Source organism: Sylvia atricapilla, chromosome 1, assembly GCF_009819655.1.
Source record: "Sylvia atricapilla isolate bSylAtr1 chromosome 1, bSylAtr1.pri, whole genome shotgun sequence".
Lineage (NCBI taxonomy): Eukaryota > Metazoa > Chordata > Aves > Passeriformes > Sylviidae > Sylvia > Sylvia atricapilla.
Window position 1 is genome coordinate 14588341 of NC_089140.1, and position 21558 is coordinate 14609898.

Below are 21558 nucleotides of genomic sequence, written 5' to 3' on the forward strand. Positions count from 1 at the left end.
GGTTACAGATAACTTTATTATGTTTGTTGAGAGTACTAGCATTTGATCTGGTGAACAGGAGGAAAAAGAGTGAAGAAGATTTACTGTCTGACTTTCAAACATTGTCAAATTTGGCCTCCCTTTCCTAACTGGGTAAGCTTGCATGTATGATGTAAAGTGTTTCATATGGTATTGAAATTTTCTGCTATAGGAAAAGCAGCATTGTCTGTATCCTTGGACAAAAGCTTTTTTATGGAAGGGAGAAGCTAGATTGTGCAAGTGGCAAAGTACTAGTGTGGTAAACACTATCATCTTTGTGCATGTTTGACAAAGAATCCCATTGTAAGATCTTATTTCCGTTTTTTAAAATATTTGACATCACTGTTGCGGTCCTTCAGTATACTTTCTTTTATTGCTATAAACTTCCTATGTTCATATGTAATAGTTTGCTCATGCAGTGAGCAACTTCAGGAATGTGAATGGGCAATTTGCAGAGTATGAAGGGGAAAGAATGGTTTCCCATCAATTTTCTTTGATCAGTCACTTATGATGGATGATCTGGGAGTGGTCTCTGGCACTCCAAGACCCAGCCAAGTGCTCCCTCCTGTCCCAGGCTGTCCCCTGCTGCTGCAGCCAGTTTTCATTCCTGTTCCTAAGTGCTCGTGAATGTGGCAGAAGCAGCCACCTTTAGCTTTCTGTGCTGCAGAATTTTGCAACACAATTAATAATTTTCTTGATGAATATGAAAATAATTTAAGTCATTTTTTTGGGCTACAAAGGGAAGGGAATGTATTTAGCTCAAGGGACTTTTTTCTATGCACCTAGATATTGGTAGATTACAGTAGCACTAGATGGAGATTTATATTTTCATCAACTGTAGGAATTTTTTTTGCGTTATAAGAGAGCTAAAACAGAAGGGAACTTGTCTGAAATTTATAATCAGCTGTTAACAGGCTTATAGTGTTTACTGTCGTTGTTTATTAGTTCCTTAGACTTACTGTATGAATTATCTAGCCTATGTTGGAGAAGGTTAGAGCATAAAAAATTGTTTCAGTTCACATTTAAATTTGGCTTGTTAAATTAGCTTGTTCTGTTCACCTCTGAGGTAGTAGAGGAGTCACTAAAAAATCTTCCCCCATTAAAATTTTTGGATATAAATTGTAAATATGCCTGTGTCTGTTAGAAAGAAAACAGAGTGCAGAACATGTCTGTAAAAATATAAACCAAAATCAGAAAAGGAAGGAAACGATGAGCTAATTATTCCAGTTGAGGCTGTCACTTTATGAAAACGAAACTGTAGAGGTTTTGAGATTTCTTTTGTATCATTCCTGTTGAATAAAGCTGGTATTGAAGTCCCAGGCCTTCCTAAAAGGACAGTGAGGATTCCTTGGCAAGAGGCTGAGTTGTTGAGGGAACTGGGATGCTTCATTCCCAGTCTCAGGATGCTGTGGGATTTGCCTGTTCTCCTTTCTTCAGCTTGCTGCTGCAGAGACAGTATTCCCTTGCTTTCCTTCAATATAATGCTCTCCTCTTTTCATGAATATGGACAGTCAATTGTTTGTAACTTCATAAGGAATACTGAGATTTGCCTTTCCTTTCCTTTTTTTTTTTTTTTTTTTTTTTTTTTTAAGTTTTTCATTTTTAGCAGCTACTTACAGCGGTCTGAATGCTGCTGCTGAAATGAAAGCTTTTTTATTCAGGTTCAAAACATTAAGAGAAGCTGTAAAAAGAGGCACCACAGTGAAAGCAATTTGGTGTGTGGTAGGTCATGTTTTACAGAGTAGCATTGCAGTCATTCTTTAAACAATTGTTATATTCTAGAAGTTTTTGTCTTGAATTTAAGTTCTATATAAGGAAAAAGGTAATTACCAGTTACAAGCAAACTTTGTTTTCTGGCTTTTTGTTGCTGGCATACTATGCTACTTCGCAAGGTTCTTTTCATTACCAAAATGTGTACATTTGCTTTCCACTGCACTGAGTTCAGGTTTCCAGAGGCCTGATAGCATATCTGTGGCCTTTGTTAAAAATGTTGACTGTTCATTCATGAATGATTAACAGGTTGTTTTTTTTAAAGCCCATATCTGCTTCCTACTGTGCCAGTATAAAAACTGTGCTCTGAAAATGCTGTGTGTGCAGTCTGTGTTTGAAGAATGTTGTGTGTTGATCCTGGAAACTTGGTCCTGCCTGCATGAAACTCTCTTATCAATTAGCAAGGATCTAGTGCAAGCAGACTTTTCTGAGAGACGGAGGTTAAATGTGGCAGATTCCTACAGTATTAGAGAGACAGAATTACTCAGCTCTGGGAGAGGTTCTTATGTTCTTGAAATTGCCAGAGTGCCTATGGGGTGTACAGTTTTCATTCATGTTGTAGTGCCATAGAAGTATTTCTGCTTTCTAATTTTCCTACATCACTTTTCCAGCAAGAGTCCTTCACTCTTAGCAGGAGAGTTCTTAGCAGGAGAAAGCAACATGAAGAAGTCTGAAATCCATATCAAATAGCAAATGAATGTTGAAATGTTTGGAGTATAAGGCGTTTAGTATGTGCATGCATGGGCATGTTGAAGGATGTGTTCTTGCAGTGCTGATAGTGAGAAGACAAGGAGTCTTTTGGGAAGATTTAATTCCATGTTTATGAGCATTCAGGGTTTGATAGTGAAAAAAAAAAAAAAAAGAAAAGGCCTCAGGGAGGGAAGTTCTCACTGGAAGTCCTGTTTGGTGTTTAGCATATATTTAAATCTCCCTTAACTGTGTATGTCTGGTTTTGGGCATACTCCCATGGAAGTGATCAGGAACTGTTTTGGTCTAGGTAATGCTTTGTCTATTCATATTAATACATTGTCAATGAGTAATGATTTTGAAAAATGAAAGTTAAATTAATCTTTTTTCGACTTGAAATGATTAAAGTTTTTTTGCAGAACTCTGTTGTGAACTCACAAAATAGTCATCTGAAAGGAAAGGGGGAGGTGGTGCAGTGCCCGGGAGCTCTCCAGGGACATCCACTGTGTGGGATTCCCCTTCCCAGCCCAAGGGGGCTGTTCCTGCCAACGCTGGCATAGAACATACACTAACCTTAATTTCAGGAAACTTGGAACTTTCTAAAAGCTATTCTTTTTATTCAATAAATAAGATACTCTTGACAAAACTAGCCTTGGTGAGTGCTGTTGAACTGAGCAAAATCTTAGACAAAACAACATACCTCATTGCATGGCTCAGGGAGTGAGGAAGTTTCCTTGTGTGCTACAAGGTTATTAAAAATAGTTCCTGATAAGGAAGTCATATCCCTCAAAGACCTACTTATGAGCTAAGCTGTGTGTTACAGTCAGATTGGTGGCTTTGCATTTTCTTAATGCTTCACTGAAAGCAGTAATTTCCAGATGTCTTTCAAAAATCTTGCAGTTCTCCCTGAAAAATCTGTCAGAAGAGAAAACAACAGGGAATGAAAGCAGCTGGAGGGCTGGCTTGGCAGAACAGCTAGTTGTCTTGCTTGTTGCTCAGGAGAAAAGGTCTGTCTTCGTGAAAACCAGAAATTGGTGCATTGAGTTTGGAAGCAAAAAGCATTCAGAAGAAAACCCCTCATACACTTCCATATCATGTGGCCTGAGTTAGGTGACAGTGCTTTGGCTGTGAACTCCCAGTATTGGCTGAGCTCATCTGTGTCCTGCAGTTTCATCTGGAGTTGTGCTGGTTATAATGCTGAAATTGTTTAAAACCTCTGTGTGAACCCTGTGTGCCACATTCATATGTGTTGCTTGAGAAAATATTCCAAAGCAAAAATATACCAAGCATTCTTTGTTGCAGACTTTCTATTTTGAAAACACTTTTATTAATACAGAGTGCTGTTATTTTAACGATGGCACTTAACTGTCTTAATTAAAACAAAAAAGTAGCTGTTAAATGCAGGCCAGATAGCAAAGCTGCCTTATTGCTTTGTGTAGAAGAGGAATTTCAGGAGGAGGTGAGGGTTGTGCAAGCCACCAGCCCCTCCGTGGCAGCAGACAGGGCGCTTGGTGGTGCCTTGTTTGCCACTTCCGTAAAAGAGAGGAAAAAGCTGTAGGTTTTTGTGTTCTGTGGTGTCGTTTCAATGGCAAACCCCATGGTTTAATGACAGGGTGGTTTATCTGGGAGGTGCAGCTCTGCAGGCTCTTAGGACACGAAGGCAGAAACGGTGCTGTTGGAAGAGGAGGCATCAAGATTACTGCCCCAACATCGCATGGAATTGGTTCATCCCTGAAGACAGTAGGATGGTCTTCATTCACAGTAGTGTTGTTTAGGCTCTCAGGGCTCTCAAGATCAACTCTAGCAAAGGCAGCTGATCTGTCCTCCTCACAAAAAAACCAAAAAAACCCAAAAAACAAACAAACGAAAAAAAGGCAGCACATGTGACTTGGGTTTGACTTGGATAGTAGAAAAATATCCTTTTACTGTTCATCAAGTTTTGTAACAGTTTTTTCTTTGAATCAGGTATAGGAAGATATTGATTGGTTTTGGCTTTCAGACTTTGCCAAGCGCTGCTGCTTTTTTTTTGTGGTTGGTTTTTTTTGTTTTGTTTTCAGCACTTGTAGTTTGCCTGAGTTGTACTGTACTTGCTGTATGTGGTAAGCTGTGTTGTCTCTTTTAAAGGCACGCAAAACAAGTCCATGCCCGTTATAATCTCATTAAGTTCCTCTCTAGCTGTTTCCCCCTTTGGTTGTGGATATTGCCCATATTTGGTTCTACCTATGGTGCAATCGGTTTATGTCTGATTGTGTGGTATGATATGCTGTCTTGCCTGAGCAAACCCTGATAATTTATGATTAGATGTGGCCTAGATTAGCATCTTATGATTTTAATGTTTAAAAGTGCATTATAAAAGATCTTTTATGCAATGCAGTAGCAACAGGAGGCACAAGGACTTGCCTACAGCAAAGCTGCTCAATTAAAACCAAGGGGATGTATAAATTGTGTAGTTTTTCTTTTCGAGTACCTAAATATTGTGCCCCAAAATACAGAAATGGCAGTGCCTTACCAGGAAACTCTTTAATTTGGTTTAATAGCTAGCTGCTCTTACAATTTCATAATTACAGCTCTCATGAAAACACATGCTCTTACACTCTGCATGGCATGTTTGTATTAGACTTTAATAATTGAACATCCAAAGCTTTATTTCTCTCCTAAACACTGTAGGACCTCATTTGGAAGTACTTGAGGTTTCAGTAAGTTCTGTGGTCTTCTATCCATAATTTCTGCTGTCTGTCACATTAGCAAACTATTAATAAGCAATTGTCATTAGTGTTTTGTTTTCTTGTAGGTATTTGTTGTTCTACTTTTGTGCATATGTGTGAACAAAATCAGGTGGATTGGAATATCCGTTTAATTTCTACAAGATGAGAGGGGTAATTGAAATACTTGGTGTTGTTACCTAAAATATTTTCAGTTAAGCATGTTTGTAAAGGCATCCAGGTAAACACTCCAAGTCTTTTTCAGAATTTCTTAGTCACAACATTGTGCTCATCTTTCCAGCTGAGCTGCCTATGTTTAGGCCTTGCTGAGAATGCAAAAGTGCTGCTTTATATTCACCACCACTGTATCAACAGTGAGGTGGAAAGGTTGGGGAACAATCTTAGCCTAACAAGTGGCATCTCAGAAATGCTACTTATTGTCTTGAACAAGATCACATTACTTACAGTTTCTGAGCAATACTTGAACTGTAAAACTGAAGTTTTTCAGCAAGGCATGGCAAGCATATAATTTTTTGATGATGATTCCAGTGTATTTCAAATCCACTGTAAGGCATAATTATCAGCTGTCATCTGGAGAAATGCTCAAAAATTGGTTCAGTATTAAATAAATATAGGTTGTGATATCTACCTTAGAATTTTGAATCTAATGTTCTTACACTGCAGCGTTTTATGGCTGTCCTTTGTGCTTTTGTACTTAACAAAAAAAGGAAGGAGTTTGTTGGTTTGTTTCACTACTGTATTCTGATTTGTAAGGCAGCATCCGAAAATTCATTTGCTCGTTAACAGTGCATTTCTTCTCTCAATAGCCAACTACTCCACCAAGCCAAGGGAGGCCTGATTCACCAGTTTATGCTAATTTGCAAGAACTGAAAATATCTCAGTCTGCACTTCCACCACTACCTACAAGTGCTCCAGTCCAAATAAATGGGGAATGGGAAACCCATAAAGATACGACAGGACGCTGTTATTACTACAACAGAGGATCACAGGAACGAACCTGGAAACCTCCGCGGTGGGCCCGAGATGCAAGCATTAATAAAGGGGATTCCCAGAGCCATGCAGATCATGAGGTAGTTCCTTCTGAGATCAAAAGCAATGAGATTGTAATGCATATGAATGGTCTTTTGCTGTGGTATTTGGTATCTCTTAGTTTCAAGGTGTCAAGGAGTGTCTTCCTTTGTCTTTTTGGTTATGTGTCCTGGTATGAAGTAGGCAACAGTTTCACTCTTGAGTTGCTTTTGTGTACAGGAATGTGTACATGAACTGTGTGGAGGAGAAGCAACCTGTGAAAATGCCTGTAAAAACAGCCCCATAGCAGATATTGCTACTTTTGACTAGATTACATTCAGGCCATAAACATATTCTTTAGGTATATCAATGGATCTTTTAATTCTGTAAAGGTTTTGCTTTTGCAAAGCCTTTTGGTAAAGCTTTGCTACTGACCTTGCTTGAGACATTTGAAGCTTAATGTGAAGTTAATTATTTTAGAAGATGATTTGGACTAATATTTGAGGTGCCAATTTTTTCTGTGCAGCCAGTTGCTAGGGAAAGTCTGATTTTGGGGTGTATTTATCTGAACTGCAGTGGTTCAGACAAAGCAAAGAAATAGTTGGGAGATGGATATTACTATTTAGGTGTGCTTAAAATGTCTTGTGTCCAAACAGTACTGAGATTGACCAGTTTCCTGATGGAAAGAAAAAGCAAATATTTATCAAGAAATCTTCTACATATTTCACTTCTATATACCCTTAAAAATAATTTTGGTGATTTTCTCCTGTGCCAACTATATATAGTGTCTCTATATATCCTATATATATATAAGCTATAAAACCAGAGTTTAGATTTAAAATTGAATTGTGGACTGCTCAAATTTTTTTGATTGCTGGATGCCAGAAATCTTACTCTGGAAAGGTGGTAACAGGAACAGAAAGGGAAATGAAAACCTTTAATTTCCTACCTTAACAGCAACCATGCCATCCACAAGCATTTAAATAGCCAAATTTTCTTGCCTCAGGTGAATGGCAACAACAGGCAAACAGATGGAATGTTCATGCCTGTCCCTTTGGTATCTCTGTTGATGGTCTCTTATTTTATCACCAACTGTCCTTTTGCTGGATAAGACTGGTTTTAGTCTGGATAAGCTGATTGCTTTTTGGAGTAGTGATTCTCCTTGTCATAGTAATGGTTTTATCATTGTTGTAGTTCTTCCTTCTTTTCATAGAAGGACTTGCAAGAATTCTTTCTCCTTCTCTCTCCATCTGTGAGCAGTCCCTCTGACTCATACATCTGTACCATCATTTCACCACATGGTTGCATCTTTGGAATGCTTGGTTGGTTTTTTTAATTTTATTTATTGCCCATAACTTCTTTCATCTCAGTTCTTCTGTTTATTTGTGATGCTTCAGGTATCACAAGTTGGCCATCAGACAATTATGTCTATCAAGTTTTCAGTCTTTGTGAGACCAGTGGGTGATACATGTTTTGACTTTTAACTAGACACTAAGTCTGTATTTCCAGTAGCATAAGCTCCTTAGCGAATTTGTGTCTGGACTGGGTTATCAAAATATGAGTCTAGGGAGAGATACACGTTGCATGGTCGTGTCAATCCACTTACCAGCAGTCATGTGCTGAAGTTGCCTTCCCCCCCCCCACCCCTCTTTCTTTCCTTTTCTGTTCTGCATTTGGGAAAGTGCTTCATACTCCATTGTTCATGTTCCTTTTTTGGAACCTCTGGGTCCTTAATCCAATATAAAGTAAAGATTGAGATCCAAGCCTAAGCTACAGTAAAATGTAGGGCATCTCAAATTTTGTCTGATTAGGAAAAGTTAGAGTTAACATATCTTAATAATTATTATGCTAGTCTGAGCTATGTTCTTTTAATAAAAAGAGTACGTGCAGAAGGATTAAACGCTAGCTTCTACTGATTTGTCCTCAGAGGAGCTTGTGTTGTATTATGTAGCAAAATGGAAGGTGGTGTAAAAATGAGAACTGAGAGATCACATATTCTAACATATAAGTAATATATGAAACATGACATAATTTATAGCTGGTCTTTGAACTTTGTGATTAGGAAATAGAATTTCATTGGATAATTAAAAAGGGGCAGAGTTGTGCCCTATTTGCCAAAGTAGCTGGTCACAGACTTGGCACAAAAAAAACCAGTTGTAGGTCAAGGCAGTTAAATGGATATATTACATGGATGGGATGAGGGAAGCAGTGAAGTCCTATGGACAGGGCCTTTAAGAAAGTGTATTAGATTTTGGAATTACAGGTAAAATATATTAAAGGCAATGACTCGTTAATGTATCTGAGGAAGGAGTGCTTAACAGTAACTAGGAAAAATTTGTCAAGGGAAGTGTTTTAATTAAGTTGAACTGTAAAAGGAATGAGATGTCACAGTATCAGAGAAGACAACCCTTAATACCTAGGTAGGAGGTCATAATGTGAAGTAGACATCCACAAACTGCCTAATAGCTGTAGAAAAGCAATGGGTTTTAATTAAATATCAAAACTAGATTTAAATCCTATCTAGAATACAGTTTCATGCCATGTTTTTTGTTTCAATATAAACAATATAAATATAAATGCTATTCATAAATTCAATATACATGGTAATAAAGGGATGTTACTTCCTTAATTAATATTCTTCCTGATTATTTTCATTTTCACGAGTAGTAGTAATATTAAAAGCTGGAAAAGTTAAGTGATAGAAGGGAGACAGCTGTTCCTATTAAATGCACGGTGATGAACTGGTCTCTGCCCCTAAGAACTTTCTATGTAAATAGAAAAAACCCAAGAATTACAATAGAAGCAATGATGTGGGGGACCTTTTCTGTAATTCTCTTTAATGTCACAGCAAAATTCTTATAAGGTGTAAGGTTGGGCAGCTCTCTGTTTAAGATGGCTTTATTTAAGTGTGGGGTAGTATAACTGGGGATGAGACCTGAGAGAAAACATGGACAATATGAAAAAACATACAGGCAGTTAAAGCTGAAAAAGTGTTGAAAGTGAAATTGAAAGCTGTGGAACGCAGTTTGGCCAGTGTTCTCTAAACTCTATTGATGCAGCTTTAGCAGCTGTTCTTGACAACTGAGGGACAAGGAATGCCTTGTCTTGGTAAAATCTGTAACAACTCAGGAATTTTGTTTAAGTTTAGGTCTGCAAATGTACAGGATATGAGTTAAACCTTACAGCATCTAAACTATTATTATATGGATGTCATGCAGGTAGACTCATTAACAGTCATTCCTACTATACAACAGTGTTCTACTATTACAGTATTTCTACTATACAGTTTTTCTAGGAGAATTTTCAGGTTTAAGTCCTCTGTTTAGTTTTACATGTGGAGAGTATTTATTCAGTGTCAGGAGTTGCTTGGAAGAGGCAAATACCAGTGTATTATATTATGTCATAATCTCTGTGGATAGTAATAATAAAAATGTCCAAAGTCTTCTACATTGATTGGCCATATGTCAATGCCATTAATATTTAACTATTAAACCCATGTAAACTTAAATACGTGTATACGATATAGTTATCCTCTGAAACAGTAGTTCAAACGGGGCCAATAGCACCCTTGGCAACTCTTCAGTTTTAATAATACAGGTGTAAAAATGGAACTGAAAACTCCCCCCACCCTGCTCCCTCTGCTCTCCTCCCCTCTCCACAACTGGTTAGGAATTGGCTCATGAGAATTTCACATTGCCCCTGTGCAAGAGAGGTAGGATTGGTTAATCCATAGTTTACATGCTCACATTCTGTAAGCTGTAGAGGACATTTGCATTTTTTTCATATTTCTTAATTAATGGCCTAAAAATATCTTGTGTGTTTTCCTGTGCTTGGTAAACTGGGTCATGTCAGTTGAGGGAGTTCATGTCACACAAGTGGTAAGGTACTTAGAAAAGTAGCACCAAAAACCTACGTAGAAATCATTTGGGTATGTCACTAAACATAGTCTTTAAACCCACTGACTTTTGAAAACTGAGGAGTTGCTGATAATCGAGTATTTTTTATAATTAATTTTATATTGAATTTTTTGGGGGAGAGGTTTTTTCCTGTTTAAAATTGAAATTGTGTCTCTCTCCTGCCTTACGTATTTTCTCAAAATCCTTATGCCAATGTTATTGAACCATAGTATTTTACTCCTGTAGTTTCTGAGTAGCAGGGTGTCTTGAATGTTATGCCTCCTGCTAGCTGAGGATCCAAGACACTGTGAAAGGAAATCTGCTTAGAATTTCTCAGGAGACCATATCACAGAGATGTTGTGAGAGAAGAAATAAGGGAGGTTTTTTTTTGATGTGTGGAGTGGATGCTTAGAGTAAGACTACAGTGTGTTAGCAAAGGGCTGAACAAGGTTTATGAGGGAACAGAAATTGTTTGATGTGTGTGTAAAAATCTTTTCTCTGTGTTACACATCAAACTTGTTCCTAGCATAATCATTTACTTCTGCCTTCAGGAAACAATTTTTCACCTCAGCTAGCTGTGCCTGGTGGAAAGCCTTGCTTTTGCAGTGCTCTTTGTCATGTACATCAGAGTTGGACGGAGGAGAGTGGAAATTCGTAGTATTTAAAGATGCATTGGACAAATATTGTAAAATGCTGGCATCTAAGAAGGAGGAACTGGAGTTTCAAGTTGTCCTTAATCACTCCTGTGTTTCCAGATGTGTTTGAGGAAAGGAGAAGGATTTAGGTGTGAAATTTGGGATGGTGGTAGAAAACTGAGGTAGGAGGTCTCCCAGGTTTTTTTAAGGGAATGCTGATTACTAAAGCTAACTCTCTTCATCAGTAATGTGAATTTGTAGGAATAAAATTTAGATAGGCAAAACCCTAGGAGTTTAAATTTGAGTAGTGAAATCTGGTGTAGTGGAAATTAAAATCAAAAAGTATCAGTAAAAGCTAGTTGTTCTGAAAATGCTTTGGATTGTCTGCACTGTAAAACTGCATCTCATTCTCTCATATAAGATACAAAAATGTGAACTCCCTGATTTCATTACTATTCTCTTTCTAGTCAAATAATTTTTGATCTTTCAGATTTTAAAGCGCTTTCATTCTCAAAACTGCCTTGTATGTTTCTGACTACTTGTAGCACCTTTCATCAGAAGAAAACGACCACAGTTCTTGTTACAGCCAGTCAGATAGTCAGTATGGTTCTCCTCCAAAGGGTTGGTCAGAAGAGTTGGATGAACATGGTCAAACCTTATATACCAATGACTATACTAATGAAAAGGTACTTTTTCCTTCTTCTCTTCCTGTGTTCTAAATCTTTTCTACTGATTCACTTCTAGAAATGAAACCTGCATTTCCAAAAGTGAAGAGCATACCTCAGCAGTATCTCCATTTGGTTTTGTTTTTTAAATATGCATGAAGCTTCAGCAAGTGAACTGACTTTTTCCTTCTGTACATTTTTGTTGTTTAGAGGAAGTTTTATTTCCAGTTGTGTATCAGATTATATTAAATGAACATACCATGTATTATCTTTTTAGTTCCTGCCCTCTGCCTTCCTCATGGTTATACTTCAGGAATGAACATCATACCAATAAGTTTTTCTTACTGTCTCTTAAGAGCTTCTCTTGTCCACACAGACCTTCTCATCAAGATGTTTTTAAACTGAATGTAATGCTGTTTTATCACTTTCATAATTTCCTTTATTAGAGATTTTCACTACTGCTTTCAGATGTAAACAAACTTCTTAATTAAACTATGGCCGTATCAGCAGATTTATGCCCTATTCTTACTATCTAATTGCTGTTGACAACTGACTGTGATTCTGGGCATGCCATAAAATTTTCTCCCACTTAGGATAAATTGCAGTATTTGTTTATGTTTGCAAAGCAGTCCATTTTTCTAGTTGTTCACTAAAGCTACATTTTGAGGCTTTAGAAGTGAACTTCTAAAGTGTTCACTGAAACAGTACTCTGTTTATCATATTATAGCACCACCTGTTCTCGAGTTGAATTAGGCAAGTTTTATTTGCAAGAATTTTCTTAATAGTTGGATTTTTGTCAGTTTTTTCTCTTTAATCTGACTGTTTCTGACAAACATCTATAAAGCACATTCCTATGTTTTAGCAAATATGCTGCCTTCTTTTTTAATTGCACTGGGATTGATAAAAATCAGCCATTCCTATCACAAACAGTTATAGAAAGGCAATCTCTGAAACCTGCTTGAGCCAAGAGCCTTGCTATGAGTGTTTCTGTGTTTTTCTGCCATCATCTTGTTGATTTTTGCTCATTACAATTCTTTTTTTTCTGCATGACCAGTCCCAGTTGTAATGGGTTTAGTTCTTTGATTGTGGGAGTTGCTTGTAGAAGTTAAAGAAATTGTATTGTTTTCATGATTTCTCTAGGGACTGCATCTCAGGTTTCCATTGATGTTTTAAAAAAGTTGGTCAACAAATGCATTTATCTCTCAAATTATCAGCAGTTGCTGGTTGAGCTGCTTTTTTGTAATTTTATGTATAAGATCCTGTTGAAGATCTGATGGAAAAATTGTGCCTCCCTAAACTAACAACATAATGTTGATAAGAATGATATATGGCATCTTAAAAAAAAATCTGTTTATCTTGTGTCATATTGCAGGAGTTTTTTTCTGGAGTTACAGAAGAAAAAAAAATCAGGATGCTGAAAACTGTTGCTCTCATTGCAATATTACCTTGGTTAGTTAATGGAGGTTGTGCATTAGACACGGCTGAAGTGGATGGCACTTAATTAAAAATTAAATTTAAATCTCAGGTCTCAGAGAATTACTGTTGTGACTGTCACTCTGATTACGTTTTCTATCATCACATTTTTTTCTGCAGTGGATAAAACATGCAGATGAACAAGGTAGACCATACTACTACAGTGCTGATGGTTCCAGATCAGAGTGGGAGTTACCTAAGGTGAGTGACCTAAAAAAGAAACTTCAACAATTTGGGGCTTTCCCCTCTTCCTGAGTATGTGTTCTAGCAGGCTTTTTATGTGAGACATTAATCACCAGAGGACTCTGATATTGCCCTTTGTTATTTATTGCATTTTGTGGAATTTCTGATTATGAAGAGGAAAAAAAATATACTCCAGGACATGAAAAATGGGTGTATGTAGCTATTGAGATGTCAAAGGTGATCTGGTGTCTTTGCTGAACTGAGGAAAGGTTTTATGCAGGGCTGCAGAACAGTATCTGTGATTTTGCTGTGATAAAGAAAACCTGTATGGGAAAAAGAGAAATCTTCACTGAGAAACTGTAGTCTATTTTTAGTACCCTTCAAAGTGCTTAAACAAGTGTTGAAAGACAAAAATTTCAGCAGAGTTTTGTGATATCTTTGAGGATGATGCAGTTTCACTGGAAGTGTGTTCTGTTGTTTATTAATTTTGTTGTGAAAATAGAAATTTATAGGGAAGTGACAGATCTAGGGACACCTGGTCATCTCAAGATGTATCTAATACTGTTTAATTTCCATATTCACTTCAAAAAAACTAGGGCATTTGTCATATGGACGTTATGTATGTCTTCCCTGCTGTTGTTCAATACTACGTTATGTAGTATTTTAATGGTGTGACCATTAAAAATTTTGTTTCACACAAAAGTGTGTGCATAAATATATGAAAAAGCATGTTTCTCCATTATTGTTTTATCAGTACCAAAATCAGTGTCTTGAGTCACTTCCACTTAGAAAGGAGCAACCTTAATAATAAGTGCTTTCATAATACTTGTGAGAAAATATTTACATTGAAAATTATGAATGAAATTATTATATTCTTAGCTGTTTTGTTATGTCAGTAGAAGAATGTGCATCTGATTCACTGAAGAGTTGAGTGCTTAGCTTTGAGAATTCTCCCATGTTAGTCTGATATGTTAGATAATTGAATTTTGTAACATGCCTCAGTGTAACAATATAATCTGTACCTATTGGTCTTAAAAGCTGTTTAGCTTTAGATTAGTTATTGGATTTATTAGAAGTCTGAAAATCTGATAGACTTCTGATAGATTTTACCAGAGGCAATTATTAATTCAATATGTATAATTGAAATAATTTGGGGGAATAATGTCATGAGTACTTGATTCTATGACTTCTGCTGTGCAGAAGGTTTTGACTTGGAACAAATTGTTTCACAAAAATAGATTGAGTTTGGATTTGAATTAAATAGCAAATTGCCTTTAATCCAATTAGAATAAGTCACAAAGATAATCCAGAACCATTACCTGAGGTACATTAGGAGGCATAAAGGACTGGATTCTAGTATTTGTTTAATATTACATCTTCTTCTAGTGACTCTCAACGAAGTCTGAGTTCTGTTGTATTAGTAGTCACTTCCAAAATGAAACATAGCCTTTGGTTTGTAATTTGTGATCTGAAAGTGATCACATATTGCTGTTAAAATTTTTCCTCGAAAATTATTTCTCATGATCCATTTGGGCAGAATGTACTTTTTCCTTCCTTCTTGAAATGAGTAAATCTTGATTGGCAGCAAATATAAGATTAACAGAAGGAAATGAGCAATTGTCTCTTAGATTCATGATCCAAGAGTCTGTATTTACAGAAGTCCTTGGCTTTTAACTTTAAATTCTATGGAACAGATTAAATATTCCAACAAAAGATTTAGGTAGTTTATGTAACTATATATTTAAAGATGTTATGCTTGTGAGTAATTAAGCATGACTGAAGATTAGTCTCTCAAAGATCTTGCTGAAACTGGTTTTAAAGCACTTAAAACAAATGAATTAGAAAGACCACTCAGGCCACAAAACTGCTTTGAAGACAAATAATGTATGTTGAAAAATCTCTTTAGTAGTAAGAGAAAAACCATAGAAAGATCTCAGCATTGTAACACTTGCTCAAATGAAAAGTAAGTTACTAGGAAAAATCCTACTGTTGCTCAGTTTTGGGGTTTTTTTTCCCCAGTGTATTTAGCTCAAATACTGCCTTCCAAATCTTGTGAAATAAAGTGATATAATAGCCTGGTCATGTAATGCTGTTAAACCAGAAAAAGAATATAATCTTTTTGTTAGATGGTTCTTAATAATTTGGATTTCATTAGAACTAAAAATGGTACAGAGATTTCTGGAAATAGCACACTAGCTGTGCTAATACTGTGACATTAAAAATCTTCAGAGTAATAGAATTAACTATAAATGTGCACATGCTTGGGAATAACACACTGTTCTTGTACATGTGTTTAAAATTGTGAGGGTATACGTTGGGAAGGGAGGACAGTTACAAAACAAATTACTTTAGACAGTCTCACAGAAAGCCCTCCAGTCATGTGAATTTAAATAACATCTAGGAATAGCTGGATGCCTCTGGCTAAAAATGATGTTTCAGATGGAGTAGCTTTGACAACTGCTGAAAAGTCTATTAAGGCTCATGATGAGTGTGACCCAGCTTTCTGCAGTGGAGGAGAAGAACATACTGAATTAATCTTTAAAATGGATAATAATATTTTAATCATAGTTTCTACTAGATCTTGCAGAAGGCTGAGATTTCAGATCTGCAACATTCTGCTGTATTCAGTTTTTGGTTCTTGCCAATTATTAAAAAAAAAAAAACAACCAAAACACCCAAGCAACAAAAAATCCCAACAAACAAGCAATTAAAAGTTAGATTGCTATAATAAAATATGTTTATTTCCAGCTGTCTAAATTCAGGTTAAGAAAGGCTACAATCCTATTCCAGAAACCTAGTTTTCTAATAGGAGTTGTATGACTTGAGCAGATGAGAAATCTCTAGTAGCGGTGAGGGGAATTAAACTCATCTCAGGAATAAGAACTCCCTAATTTCTGAAGTTTCATAAAAAGTTAACCTATCAAAATGACCAAAAAAAAAAAATGGGGAATCTAGGAATCTATCTAATAAATATTGAAATAAGTAGCTCAAATGAGAGTTAGAGGGGACAACCTAATAAAAAGTAGAGATTAAAAGTCTCAGATTTTCAAAATACATTCCCAGGTCAACACCTGGCATAACAGCAGGATGCTTGGCTTTCCTCTGAGCAAGTTCACTGATCCAAGAGTAGCCTTTGGAAGAAAATGGGTGTACTGTAAGGAGTGAACTCAGTTTTAGTGTTAATATTTACAGACTGTGATATTGCAATTGCATGTGTTCTTCCCACAAGTTCCTGCAGCATAAGCTCTCCTTGCCATATCCACTGAGGAAGCAGTAGCTGGAGAATCTTCGTTTTTGGCAGTGTTGATGGACCAGCAGTCTGTTCATTCACTCTGTGCACTGCCAGTGTGGGGGGTGAGCTCAGGGGCCTCAATTCTGATACTTGGGAGTGGTTTTCCTGATGGAGACCTGAAAACTGTCAGCGCATAGTAGCTGAAAAAATTACAGTAAAACAAGGTGCAAGTAATGTCAGGAACATAACATGCAATCAAATGATGAAAGAAAATAAATATGAGAACATGTAAATAAAGCTTGGTTGTCATATGGTAAGTCTTTCTTGGTCTGAGCTGTGCTGCTGTATTTGAGGTTACCTTGTGTGCTGGTATCTGAGTCCACTGCAAGTCAATGCACTAGGCAGTTTCATGAGCAGTAGTGACATTCTTGTCCTAAAATTTGGGATTGGCTGGTGAAAGGTGGGACAGCCTCAGTTGGTATGAGGATCCAGTTGGTAAAAAAATGAACCCGTATGAGAAGGCAGTCAACTTTCTCTTTAATATATGTATTTCTGCTCACAAAACCTGGTCTGATCTTCCTCATTTGTCCTGGGGTTTAGTGGCTCCTGCCTCCCCGCAGCTTTGGCTTGGGCACTCAGTGCCGCCTGTAGCAATCACCAAGGACTTGGGGCTACTCATTAAAGATGAGCAGTCCTGGTGACCCTGACGATTAAAAGGGGAATCAATGGATGTCCAAGACAGCAAAGTGAACAAAGTAGGTTATCCAGAGGTGTTTTTCAGTCAGTGGTACATTTGAGCTACAGCTGCTTGTCCCAATGGTCTCATTCTGCCTGTGTTCTGTTCCTTCTGTGACTGAGGTGTCCAAATGCTGCCACCCTGTCATTGTGTGGCCGAGAATGAGGAATCTTCATTCCGTAGAGAAAGGAAGGGAATTAAATCCCTTAAAGGGACAAAAACAATCCTTATTATTTATGGAGGTTTAAGAAAAATGTGTTACTGCTTTAGTTGATAAGTCAAGCAAAAGCTGTAACATAGGTGTTACATCTATCACAACAACAGCAAAGTTTATTCAAAGCCAAGGACAGTAAGACCTTTAGAAAGTCGTTTCGTTCTGAGGCGGCTTTAATTTTTTTAAAGAAGGTTCTTCTATTTCAGGCAGTCTATTGGGACGACTGCAAATAACATATATAAGGTGCTAAAGGGTACTAGGATAGCACAATGTTTTTGAATGCTGCTGTTCTGATCTTTGACTGCAGTAAGGTAGGGTAAAATGCTTCACTTCAGGTTTTTATCAGCTGTCAGTATTGGTTGCCTCCCAGTCTTTTCTGCCTTAGCCCACCCAGTTCCTTCGTCTGCCTGAAGATGTTGCTAACTCAAACCAAGAATAATCTTTTTTCTGTTTTTTAAAGCTGACAGATCTGTGCTGTCTCTGTAAGAATGGGGACAACTGCTACAAATAACTTGGAGGTGTTACATTTGTTTCAGCCACAATTAGGCTAGGACAGAGCCTTGAGCCATGGCATGTATCAGCTTAAAGTTAAATAGAAATCACTCAGCCAGTTCAGAAGGATAGAAAATTTTATGCTGAGGCGAAGAAAGCCTTTAAGTAGCTGGGAAGGTGTTGAACAAATTCAGCAATGAAAAGAATACTGCGTGATCTAAATTTGCACCACTGGTGTCCTTGAACTACAGCAAGAACTATTACAAAAACATTCCCTGTTTAGCTTAGTGTTTGCAGTCAAAGAATGAACAATTTGCTCATGTGCCCCCTGTGTGACAGGAGATGCTCTCAATGAAATGAGGAACAAGCTGGGGTGATGTACCAGAGAGGTGTATGGGAAAATTTGAGTTTGTGGAGGATTTCCAAGGAGCAGTAGTGTGTAAATTTGGAGTTGTGTTCTAATTTTAAAAAGCTTTAGAGTTAGGAAAATAACATTGCACCCTAAGAAAATGCTGTTAAGGCACGTGGTGCAGCAGAGGTTGTCCCAGGCAATGTGTGGTCCTGAACGGGTCAATTTTATTGCAGAGAACAGCCCTTGCCTGATCTCTATCTTCAAGATCACACCAAATCTTAGGCATAGAAAGCCTGTTTATGGTTATGTAAAAATAAGATTCTGTTTGAAGGAAGGCAAGCCCAACCTAGTTTCTGGTAAACAATGGTAAATACTGCAGTATTTACCGGAGGAGAGAGAGCAGCTCCTCTGCAGGTAGGAGTCCTCTAGAGCACCAGAAAGGGAAGCAGACCTGAAGCTGTTTGAAAGGCTCTTTTGAACTGAGGTTGGGTGGGGGCAGAGCTAAGGTAGCAGGGTGGTATCAGCCAAGCCTTCCAGCTCTGGCCACCTCTCCCTGGCCAGTGAACTTGGCCTGCTCTAGAGGATGGTGAGTTCTGCTGGACAATGTGGAGTAGGAAGTGGTGTCTCTGTCTCCCTCTGATTCTTTTTGGAGATCACTGACCAGTTCATACATTTTAAAAGCAGAGACATGTCTTGAGCCCAGAAACACAAAATTTTTATTTCCACATCACTCTTCCCCCTCAGTGTGTTTTACTATTTATAATGAATAAAACAAACAAAAAACCTCATAGACATCAGAGAAAAAAAGATTTAGTTGAAGTTTCTATTGTGAGAAAATGGGGCAGAAATGTCAAATGTTCCCTTTTAAAGACTTGCCAGTTTACTAACACTGTTTGCAGAACCAATGCAAATTATTTAAGCTGCTAAGATGCATAGATCTCAGTGTTCCTGAGCTGTTAGCAGTGCTTTGTTAATGACCTCCATATATTTCTTGTTAAATATGTTTAGTAAAACTGGAATTTCATGTTACAGTTCCTTTCTCCTTCAAGGTGGGGTTGTCTGTTAGAGAAGTTTACTCCTGATGCCTTATGATAGTATCAAATGCACCATTTAAATATAGATCACCTGTGCCCATATCCTAACTTTTAAAATGTACTTAAATTCGAGATCAGTTACTTCAAAATACATATTTGTTTATTCAATTCCTTGAGTTACTCAAAGGGAAAGTGCATGGAAGACTTCCTTAAAGAATGTAAACCAGTGTCAGTAGTGTGTAAATCTATTTCTGAAATAAGCAATTCTGTTTCATAGCAAGAAGTGTGTTGGAATTTCCCACCTAAATGGGTTAGAGCTGCTGCAAGGAATGCTGTTGCAGCCTTTATGATTTAGACATAGTTTCACTGGAAATTGTTTAGATTTTAGTTTTAATGCTGGCAGACTTTTTGCTGCTCAGTGTGCTGCCATGGTTTGGGTTGCAGGAGCAGCGGCAGAGCAGGTATTTCCTTAACAAGAAAGCAAGCCAGTACTAGGGTCCTTTCAGCATGCATCATGGCCCAGCTTTTGATTTAACAAGGAGACAAACTGAGAGTTGCTTAAACCTCACCATTGTAAGGGAGCAGTTGTCATGTGAGTGGAAATGTGCTGAAGCCAGTACAAAGGCAGGCTCAGAAGTGAATTTCTGCAGTGACAGCTGATACATTTCTGTCTGTACATGAACTACCCAGTTTTGTTCTCAGTACTGCAACATCCGTTCACTTGGGAGTGTTTTACTACTCTTGTGCATATTAAAATAATGTAACAAAATACTAAAGTTATTTAGCTTTTAAGCGTCTGTTGGCTTATTAGAGCATTAGCTCTGTTCATGGTAAAATAGAAAGCTAACTCAAGCATCATGAGTGCTATAGCGGTAGCAATAGTGGTTCTTTATTTGGGCAATAAATATAACTGTATTATGCAGCTTTGGTTAGATACAGTGTTCATGTTGTTTAGCTTAAACCTGCCATGCTTTGTTGGTATGTGCATGTATAGGTTATTCTGTCTTTGAACACCTGAGGTTCTGAGCTTATAGCAGGAATCAGTAGCAAAACTGTAGAACTTGGTGTCCTTGTGAAGATTATTGCTTTACCCTTCTCAGGTGAAAGGGGCACTTCACTTTTCTTTGTTATTTCCTACCTAGTGGATTCTAATGCTTTACATGACTCCACAAATGCTCCTTTCTATGTGCAGATTTTAGTGTTTTGGTTCTGACTAAAAAGAATGAAATTTTAATAAATTACTTAAAACTGCTGTACATTGATGTTGTCTTTCCTTATTTGTGTTTTCAGTATAACACTTTGTCTGAAATATTTTTGGAATTTTTTGTAGCATGTTGATTGTGATGAGGTAAAATGGCAACACTATTAATGAAAAATGTGCTTCAATTCTAGTTAAATGCTATATCCTTCTCATGACCCTCACATTTTTTCAGCAAGTTTGCATGCTCTTGAGTTACTAGAAAACCTATACATTATGATAAATATGGTCTCTCTTTGGTTGTTACAGATCTGCTAAGTCTTAAAATTACTTCCTGTTGAATATTTATCTTCCAGACTTATGGAATGTGTACATTTTTATGTGGTATGTACATTCCACACTAGCAAATTATTTTATAAGCAATTTGATGTGTTTATTTTGAAAAAGCAAGTCCTCAACCTTGTGTCTCCTCTCCTAGGCATCCCAAATCTTTGGGTCAAAGATACCAGGCAGTCATAACAATCTAAATATCTTACTGCAGGATAATCGGTTTTCTTACACAAGAGCTGGTCAGGTGCTGTAGTATTGTCAATGCAATATGAAGAGTGAATGTTGAAATCTTGTATTTCCTGTAATTCCTTGGTGGTTCTCAATACCCTATTGGGTTGCAAAATCAGCAGCATCTGCTGCAGAAGAAATAAAATGTCTCTCTGCCAATTGATATGCCAATCTTAGTTATTTCTTCAGAGAGGACCACAGGAAGAAGGACAATTCTGGACTAAATGCAAAATAAAACCAAGGCTGTTTTCACACCCTTGGGTGGTGACGTCAGGAGTCTGAAAGTTTGCACTATGCAAAAGGCAAATGAGTGCTATGTCCAGTTTTGTTTGCATGAATTAGATTCTACTTACAGTTTTATTTTTCTTTTCTTTAGTATAATGCTTCACCACAGCAGCAGAGAGATATAATAAAGAGTAGGAGTCTGGACAGGAGGCTACAGGAACCAATAGTTTTAACAAAATGGAGGCACAGCACAATTGTGCTGGACACCAACGACAAGGTAGGAGCAAGTTTTCAGCATGCTGAAATGCCACTTGTTTGTGATGTGTGACATATTTAATGTACCAGAAATGACTATGCCTGAATTTTTGAAATTTCATTTTTCTTACGGTCTCTTGTATCATTGTGTGTAACATGCAGCAAAACCAAGGACTGTTCAATGACTTCACTACTGTTACTTTG

At 37.3% G+C, this 21558-nt stretch overlaps 1 protein-coding gene across 7 annotated transcripts in view; it reads left to right on the forward strand.

Moving 5' to 3' along the window:
- The window catches only part of ARHGAP12 (Rho GTPase activating protein 12), a 75920-nt gene that overhangs the window by 26591 nt on the left and 27771 nt on the right, over window positions 1–21558 (forward strand). For 4 of the 7 annotated variants that reach the window (XM_066315213.1, XM_066315220.1, XM_066315229.1 and 1 more), the window contains exons 3-6: window positions 6005–6268; window positions 11283–11423; window positions 12996–13076; window positions 21251–21376. In XM_066315213.1, coding sequence (XP_066171310.1) covers window positions 6005–6268; window positions 11283–11423; window positions 12996–13076; window positions 21251–21376 — 612 coding nt within the window. The remainder of the gene's footprint in view (window positions 1–6004; window positions 6269–11282; window positions 11424–12995; window positions 13077–21250; window positions 21377–21558) is intronic. The other 3 variants (XM_066315239.1, XM_066315248.1, XM_066315257.1) reach the window with 1 other exon arrangement.